This window comes from Strix uralensis, chromosome 6, assembly GCF_047716275.1.
Source record: "Strix uralensis isolate ZFMK-TIS-50842 chromosome 6, bStrUra1, whole genome shotgun sequence".
NCBI classification, from domain to species: Eukaryota; Metazoa; Chordata; class Aves; order Strigiformes; family Strigidae; genus Strix; species Strix uralensis.
In genome coordinates, this window is record NC_133977.1 from 29,378,137 (window position 1) to 29,387,672 (window position 9,536).

Below are 9,536 nucleotides of genomic sequence, written 5' to 3' on the forward strand. Positions count from 1 at the left end.
TGAGTCTGTCTAGTATTTGACTGGGATAGTCCCTGAAATTCAGGTAGCTTAAACAGAGAGATTCATGGTTAAATGAATGGTAAATACTGGATCACAAAAACTTGAGTTGAGATACTTTACTTAGTTCCATGCTAATACAGGTGTAGTGAGTTCATGCTCTCAGAGTGTGTCCTAAATCACAAATGTGCACTGAAGTGCAATTTTCCAGCTGAGGTCAAAGAGAATTAGATGATGGGTTGCTTTAAATCATCTTGTGCTCCAAATTGAACTGCCTCCTGCTTGTGTTCTGTTTCTTCCTTTGTAAAAAATATTTTAAAATGATTTTGCACACAGTACCTATTTTCTGGAGCTTTGATGATTATTAGAATCATTAATTATGGGCAGGGAGTGTATTTTAACATTTTGGGGCCATGGGACCACTTTAAATATATAAGCTCCTCTTCGAGCTTCCTTAAGAAAGCTTTCAATAGGATGCTGAATTTCAGTCAAGTGGAAATTTTCAAGAGGTAGAAAGTGCCAACTGTGGGGTGGCATTGCTTACCAAAGGATAAAGTATAATCTTAGCAGTGATAATATCAATTCTGTTGTGAGGATGCTATGAGGAGACCACCATACGCTTAAAAGGGCTTGGTAGTGTTCTGAGTAGTATTCTTCTTATCTTGTTTCCTGTGAAATGTTTTTGTTGGGAAGAAAAGTGAAACTGTAATTTGAAACTTGAATTATTTTTAAATGTATTTTTTTCAACTTGTATAATGAAAACAACCAATTTCACATATTGAAAACTAATGGTTAACTTAATCCATTGCTGTTTAGAGTGTTTATGTTTCAGTATTATTTATGTAGCTTTGTTTGCATTTGATTTTTATGTTGCTTTTTATATTTCACTGGGAAAATATCAGCATGGATTGTTTTGATATGTGGGGGATTTTTAGATGGAAAAGGGATGAAGGAGGGGATGGTGAAGTCTGACAACATCCCATTGAGTCCAGATGTGAATCACTGCCAGTCTGTTTTATAACTTTAAACATATAAAACACATAGTTGAAAACTGGTTGGGTTTTTTGGCTTGAAATTATTTTTAATCTAATCTTGTTGGACTTGATGATGATGGTTGTGGTTTCTTCTTAGACTTCTTTTACTTTGTCCTGGGCAACATACTTGTTGGCAAAGCACCCTGAGGTTCAACAACGTGTTTATGAGGAAATAGTCAATAAGTTGGGGAAAGATCAAGTTCCTGTTGCTCATGATGTCCCAAAATTGCCTTTGATTAGAGCTGTGCTGAAAGAAACCTTGAGGTAAGTAGCAGACAACTGCAATCATTAATTAAAAAAATTAATTCCATGTAGTTGTAATGGATTTTGAGTCCATGCTAATGTTTGTATTTAGTTGTTGTTTGCTGCTTCTGCTTTTATTTATTGTAGCAGTAGTGTCCAAGGATGCCTAAGCAATGAAATTTGATATATTATATAATGTTTAATGTTTTTAAGTATGGTAGGAGTAGTATCACATATGTAAGATATGTCTGTTAAGGTAGGCAATCGAAAGCTTAATTTTTGCCTTTTAAGTATTAGTCTGTATGATGGACTGTAAGAACCTCCGCCCCCACACTGGTACTTTGCAGTGCCACTACAATAATTTTAAGCTTCTTGACTTAAATTGAAGGCATGTGACATGCTTTTTTTATATGTTTATACCAAACATACATAGTGAGGTGAGGGGAGTAAGCGGATTTTAGAGAAGGCATCAACAAGGATTTTTCAGCTCCTAGTAGTGCTAAAGCATCTCCAGCTTGACCAATTGATTGAATGTTTGTACATGTGTAAAGCAAATAAATATATGAACCAAATACCGATATGAACCAAACATCCAGTTACTAGTAAATAACTTTTCTCAGGCTTTACTCATATTCTTATAGATGATTCAAGGTCTTTGAATCTCCAAGGTGTTCTGTACTTTTGAAAACCCCTTTTGCTGTGAATGCATATTGCATTCATACTGCATATTTGTGAATGCAAATTGAATCCTAACTTTTTAAGTTGTATCAGTTATTGCTGTTGAACTTCTCATAAATATTTGCCTCTAGGTTATACCCAGTATTGCCAGGAAATGGAAGAGTAACTCAAAAAGACTTGATCGTTGGAGGATACTTGATACCTAAAGGGGTAGGTTCTACTGCAGTCCTCTGCAGAGAACACAGTTTAATTTTTGTGTATGAGATGTGATCTCTTACAACATGTATACAGTTCATTGATTACAGAAGATTTCACCAAGCTAGAGCATTAAGACCAAAGTATTTCAATAACACCCATTTATATGACATGGGTGGATATGGATTTTATAATTGACTTCTTGTTGTTGGTTTATTTTTTTTTAGATTTGGGTCCTCAACCACTAATCAAATTTGCCATCATGACTCGTTGTTAATATTCTTGAGAGTGGAGTCTATTAATAACATTTCTGTGCAACATTACAACTTGGATTAAAAAAGCATGAATTTCATTATTCTTGCAGTTTTCTAATTATTTGCCTGTTAATTCCCTTTGTAGAAAGAGTTTAATTTCCTTTTTAAATTAGGAATCTTTCCTTTCAAAGATTACACAGAGATCACGGTAGAACTGTATGGCTCCATTTTAAATGACAGCACTTCTGTGTTAGAGCAATGTAATTTTAAAACAGTCAGGATTCTTAATTGTTAATATGCTTGCTTAAATGTTATTCCACACACATCTCCCTCCCTGCATTTATTTGTAAACCTCATCACATCAATTACAGCTGGTTTTTTTCCCTGAGGTGGTGTGGGTTTTTTTCTTTCCCATCCTTCACTTTTAACTTTTCCGTTGTCTTATAACTCTCTTCTCCCTTCCTCTCATATTATCTTTTTGAGACAGTTACCAATACTTGTGACTTTTGTTCCCATCTCCTTCCCCGCTGCATCTTCTCTAATATATCCAGCAACATTTAAAACAATTTTAAGATTATTTAATTTGACCAGTTGAGAAAGGGATCTGATTTTCTAGGTATCCTTTTTTCTTCTAGAATTACTCAAAGATACTTAATTTTATCACCTCATATTGCAGAAATTACAGTAATTACAAATGCTTTTTTAAATTTTCTAATATGTATTGAATTAAGCTAAATAGAAATATAATTTATTTCCTTAGACACAGCTGGCACTCTGTCATTATACTACTTCATACAGCGAAGAAAATTTCTCAATGGCGAATGAGTTCCGACCTGAGCGCTGGCTGAGGAAAGATAATTTGGACAGAGTAGACAATTTTGGTTCCATCCCCTTTGGTTATGGCATTCGAAGTTGTATAGGAAAAAGAATTGCAGAGCTGGAAATTCATCTTGCACTGATTCAGGTTAGAACTATGTGACAGCATTACAAGAAGAAAAATATATTGGTATGATTCTTTTCTATGTATACCATTTCTGGATATCTTAGAGTGCTCAAAAACTTTGTTTTGGAGTGTTGTCTAGCATACTCATCCTGCAAAGGCTTAAAATATTGAAAATAATCATGCTTGAAATGTAGCATGCTAGTTAAACTACATTGCAAAAGAAAAAATCTTTATAGTACAAACGAAATAAAACTAAAGGTAAGATTGTTAAGGAAATATATGGATGTAGTACAGAAGGTTTCTGTAAGCATTGGAAGTCTCTCTTAATGTATATTAGAATGGTTGCCTGCTCAGTTTCAGTATTTTAGTTCTGAAGAATTCAGTACTTAAAAAGACGTGAAATAGTTTTTATATCCTTGTACTGACCCCAGTGTTATATCAAATAGTAGAATTTTTCTGTTCTGTGGTTTTCCATCCCTTCTTGTTCTTTCTCCTAAATTTATTATCATTTTAGATATACATAATTTATAGTTATATAAGTAGTTAGTGCATATTGATATATATTGTTTTCCATTGCTTCATATCATAAAGAAAGCTTTCCCAACAGCTGCTACATTTTTTGTCATTTACAAGACACCCTTTAACTCAAATACTGAGATCAGATTGTGCAATCAAAACTCAAAGATTTGGAAACTATTTATAGTTACTTAACTATAAAAATATTTAGACCCATTATATGTATTGACAGCAAAGTTTGATTGAATTTGCCTTAGAACTTCCTTAAGTAAACTCCTAGAGCAATCTCTGAACAATTAGCATCTGTCTTTCGGAACTCAAAGTGAGATAGCTCTCAGGCGGCTGGATAAAACAAACATACTTGCATCTTTTTGAAAAGGAGGATCAGGGAAGCATAATAGAGAGACTGCTTTTGTTTTCTGGAAAGAAACTAGAACAAAATAGCACACAACCTATTTTCAGGCATCAAGACGATATTTAAGTGATTTAAAAATAGAAACACATGAAGCATAGAACTGATCAAAGAGAAATTGTTTCAGACCAGTCTGATTTCTTTCTTTGACTTGATCACTTACCTAATGTGGACGTAAAGTAAATCATGTATTCTGACTTCAGGAAGTATTTTCACATCCTATACATTGTTCTCACAACTACATTAATAAAATCTGTTCCAGATGGAAGTACCTATAAAATGCATGCACAACTGGTTGGAAAAAAGAAATAGCTGGAGGCAGTAGCTGTCTAATATTTGCTGTTGAACTGGGAAAGCGTTTAATTAAAATTCTGTAAGAGTCTGTCCTGTATTTGATTTAGGTTGGTATTTTCATTAACAGTGTAAATGGTGGATTAGAGAATACTTTTAGAGTTTGCATAGGATACCAAGCTGACATGAATTAAGTTAGAATCAGAGGATGTGAATACAGAATTACAAAAAACTGGAGAAATGTTCCAGAATCAACACAAAATTGCTCACTAAGGACAGTTGCAAGTTATCGCTCTTGAGAAGAAATCAAATGCATAAATACAGATTGCTGACCAACTGACTGGGTAATTAGTACCGTAGAAACAGGCTGGAGTGATATAGTAAAAAATCCGTCAACAATAGTGATGTTAATTCTGACAAGGCAGTGTAATTCTTGGGTATCTTACCAGTATTAGCAAGCATGTCGTATGTCAGAAAGAGGAGCTAAATTACTCAGTCTCACCAAATACTGGTGAATCCTCAGCTAGACAATGATACACAACTGACTTGATGCACTGCATTTTAAGGACAATATAGTCAAATTGGAGGAAATTTGGCAGACAGGATAACAAGAATGAGAGGTTTGAAAAAGAAGAATGAGAAAAAAATTTGATCAAACATCTAACGCTGAAAAGGTAGTTATGTACAGGAAAACAATGCATTGTTCATCATGCTTACTAGGAGAAGGATAAGAGAAGATTGCTTGGTTTATAGGAAAAAGTGTTTGAGATTTAGTATTAGGAAAAGTTGAGGATGTTTGTATTTTCCATGTATGGAAATAGAGGTTTAATGTATAGAGAACCTGTGTGATAGAATTATAGTGATTCTGTTCAGGAGAGGTTCTAATATTTGACTCCTTGAATTACGATTGTTTCACTTCGTGCGCTGGACAGTTGCTGTCTCATGATTGTTTTGTTTCCTTCTGCCCAGGAAGAGAAATGTATGCATGGGATTGGGATTCTTTTATTGCTTTGTTTTATAATTGAATATAGTGATTTATATTGAAGTGAAATAAAAAACATGTAGAGAGGAAGCTCACGAGGTTTGAAAGAAGCCATAGTTTCTTTGGTAGCTCAGGCTGCTTAATCTAGTTGTGTGGAAATTCTTCAGAAAGCACTGGCTGAGTCCTCCCTCAGTCAGAGGAGGAAGATTTTTAACTATAATCTTCACCTTGTAACAACTATTTTTTCTTTACTCTGTGGGAATCACAGTACTTAAACTCCACAGAACTGGCAACAGAAATTTTGTTTGTGACTGTCTGTTTTGTTGTCTTTTCCAAAGTCTAACCTTCATCTGTAATTTTGCAACTTTTCTAATACTTGTCCTGTTTATATTCACAGTTGCTTCAGAATTTTGAGATCAAAATTTCTTCCAAAACCGAACCAGTTCATGCCAAAACCCATGGACTCTTGACTCCTGGAAACTCCATCAATGTGAGATTTTCTGATAGAAAGTGAGACTCAGATGTTTTAGGAATACTTGTGTGATTTTCATGGGAGCAGACTTGCATCTTGTGGATGTTTAATCATGCTTGTTCTCTGGTTTGTAGGTATTTGGTAAAATGACCAAGTATTATGTTCTGCCCTAGTTCTAGCAGTACATAAGAGAAATTACCTCTCCTGTAATAGATAACTACACATATGAAAATATATACTGAAAAAATTCCTTCTTGCACTAGGAATCCCCTTTTACCTGTAAAGATTTCTAGTAATAACAACACATGCATTGAAAAAAAACCTAAATTAAATTCAGATATGGCACTATCATTCAGTGGTTTTGTTACACTGCTTTGTCATAAAAGTCAGCTACTCAGTGAGTTTATTTGAGAGCAAGAGGATTACTATATAATATGTGAAAATTAGCTGCATTTATGAGTTTGTGTTTTCCTGTTTCTTGTTCTCCAGTGTTTTTTAAAAATTTCCACCTAACATTGAAATTATGAGATCATTTTTCTCTTGTCTGTAAAAGTATTTACTCTGTGTGTATTAAAAAATTAATACAGTAGTATGAAAAGTAAAGATAGAAATACAATTTGTCACTTGGTTTAGACTCAAAATACAGAACAATTAAAAATTTATCCAAACATAATCCCCATAAAATGTTTCTATATAATCTTTTTTTAAAAATAAAAATCTTAAAAATAAAAGTTTAAATGTCACATTGTAGAGTTATGAACCCAGACATTGTCCTCATCACCAAAGCATAAGCTGAGTGGAATAGCACAAGCCACTTTCACTGTTCTAGGTAATATTATGCCAAAACTAAATGTAAATAATAAAAATGAAGTAGTTGTTACATTTTTGTCATTATAACATGCTGAACCCATAAGCAGGTGCACAGTTGCCTTCTGTAGGATGGAAATGTGACTACTGAAGTATTTGGAGATTTTTTTACTCTCTAGTGTCATATTAAAGAGTGGACACCTGAAAGGTTTTTTTTTAATTATTATTTTATTTTTCCTATGACAACTAACAGAAAAGTCTCTTGCATGAGACTTTAGTCTTTAGAAAGCTTTAGAATCGCTGCAATAACTCACGTTCTCATTTTTGAGAGAAACCTTATACCTTGAGACCATATTATGCCTTGAACAATGCTCAAACCTGCATATCCTAACATGAAATTAACTATGTAATTATGTATAGTTAACTGTTTACATGTCAGGCTCTGACTGTTGTTTGTGAGGTAGTTTACATACTGATAATCGTAAACTTTTCAGACATATGCAGTTAGAAAAAAGATGTGCAACTCAGTTTTTAAAATGACAACACTTTTCTTTGCTCATCTAGCTATAAAAAGTCAAAGACAGGTTGATTAAATAACACCTGTACTTTTAATGGTGTGCATGACATTCCACAGAGCAAACTACTACAGTCACGTTGTGGTATTTTGGTTACTTTTTGTAGTGCCTTTTCAAGGTCTTGAAAAATAAAAACAAAAAAATCAAAAATCTCCTTTGTATGGATCTTGTATATAAAGTAACAATACTAAACAAAATTGATCTGATCTGTGAGAAGGTTAAATGTTTACATGATGACTTTAAAATGTTAATCCTGTATTGAGCATGTATATGTACTCTAAGAAAACAGGTAGTCTGTGGGGGTTTTTTCCTTGAATGAGCTTGCCTTCTGATGCTGTTTTCCAGAACTTCATCTTATTTCCTTTTTTTCTTTCCCATTGTCATTTCCAATTGTCCCCATTTTAAATAGAATAAAGAGAGTTGTATTTGCCAGAGCCATTTTACATCGCAAAGGTCTGTTTAAAAGTCTGCAGATTGAGTATCTGACTCCATAACTCTGCCTGTTTTTGTTGACTTGGGGATCGAAGAGCTATGAATCCGAACTTGGATTCTGTATGGTGCTCTCTTTTCGCATTGTCATGGCATCATTAGAAACACCAGCCATTGCTGTGTTGCAGTACATTTGCTACTTGGTATCAGTCACTAAGTAATATATCACTGTAGAAGAGGGAAGAGGCATTCTAAAATGCTCTTTAAAGCATTTGAATCTTTTCATGAAAACAGAAAGCCCTGTGATTTGTTTTACTAGAGCATCTATCCTTGTAAGTTGCCTTTTATACATAATAAAATATTTATGCAGAATTTACAAGTCATGGTTCTCATTTTAATTGCTACTTATAATTGCATTTTTCTTTAGCATCTCAAAGTTTTTAACTTGTTGGACAGAACTGGAGGATTCACTATTACATGGGAAATTACTAGTTCAGCTAGAAAAGATGGGGATTCATACAAGAATTTAAGGTGTGTAATGACCTGGCTGAAGGAGAGATAATATTATATTAACAGTACTGTCATTCTGGAAGAAAGTTACTGGCAAAGTTACTCAGGAAATACCCTAAGACTGATTCTAATGTAAAGTTTTGAGTAATTATAATTGCTTAATACATAGAAGAGTATTAATGTTACAAAACGTGAAGGCATAAAATATAAAAACAAACAAACAAAAAAAACCCACCAAAAAAACCCCAGAACCCAGAATGTAATAGAGATGGAATGGAATTTAATAGCAAAAGTCATGTATGTAGGGAATAAAAATGATTTATTTGAGGAGTTCGCATGTTGAAAATGAAATGTGTGGAGGAAGATCTAGGTAATCTCAGATGACTAGAAATTGCAAGTGTGTTAGAATAATGAAAAATACAGTCTAGAATGTATGAGATGAAGTATCTCTGATAGAGATTGGGGAAGAATAGGTGAGACTGCCTCTGAAGTGCTATGTACAGTGTGGTTATGTGTTCAGGAAAGCTGCAGTTTGATTTGAACAGGTAAGACAACTACTAAGATTATCAGATTAATTAAGTCTCTATGAGCGAAGAAAGGGTTATACTACAATGCCTTTTTGCTCTGCCTCCCTGTGGTTTAAGCAGACCACAAGCTGGCAGATCAAGCCCTGGCACCTAAGCTGTGTAACCATGGGCTTAGGAGAACCTGATTCTTTGGACACAAAACTGTGATGACTTGATTACACTCCTTCCACCTGGATTAGATACCAGGTCATAGAAACACGGATGTCTGCAGGAGACTAAATGTGTCCTCAAAAATATTCACATAGTCTAGAAAAGTGAATATTGAGAGAGGAGATAAATGTTCTCTTCAAATGCCTTCAAGTTAAGGTGTTTACTCGTTAAGGTAAAGGGCAATGCTTGCCCAAAACAAATATTACCAGCTAGCAGTGAATAAACAGGTGTAGACAGTTTCAAGCCATCAGAAGAATGAGAGTTTAGAATAAATTTACTGTGAGAAATGGTGTGAAGACAAAAAAAAAATAATCTGCAACCAGACACAAAATGATGGAGCACAGTGAAAAGAATTCTGTAAAGTGACTGTTTAACTAGAATCACTGTATTCAGTCAGTCTGTTCTTTGTTTTTTCTTACTCTTGTAGGTACATAGGTGTGGAAGGAATCTATGAGGTCAAT

The 9,536-nt window shown here is 34.1% G+C and overlaps 1 protein-coding gene across 8 annotated transcripts in view; it reads left to right on the plus strand.

Annotated features, from left to right (window-relative positions):
• Positions 1-8,200, plus strand: part of CYP27C1 (cytochrome P450 family 27 subfamily C member 1) — a 29,508-nt gene extending 21,308 nt beyond the window's left edge. For 7 of the 8 annotated variants that reach the window (XM_074872311.1, XM_074872310.1, XM_074872313.1 and 4 more), the window contains 4 exons: positions 1,129-1,295; positions 2,084-2,162; positions 3,162-3,365; positions 5,943-8,200. In XM_074872311.1, the coding sequence (XP_074728412.1) occupies positions 1,129-1,295; positions 2,084-2,162; positions 3,162-3,365; positions 5,943-6,059 (567 nt within the window). In that variant the 3' untranslated portion in view covers positions 6,060-8,200. Of the gene's footprint in view, positions 1-1,128; positions 1,296-2,083; positions 2,163-3,161; positions 3,408-5,942 lie in introns of all 8 variants that reach the window. The other variant, XM_074872314.1, reaches the window with a different exon arrangement.
• The last annotated feature ends 1,336 nt before the right edge of the window (positions 8,201-9,536 follow it).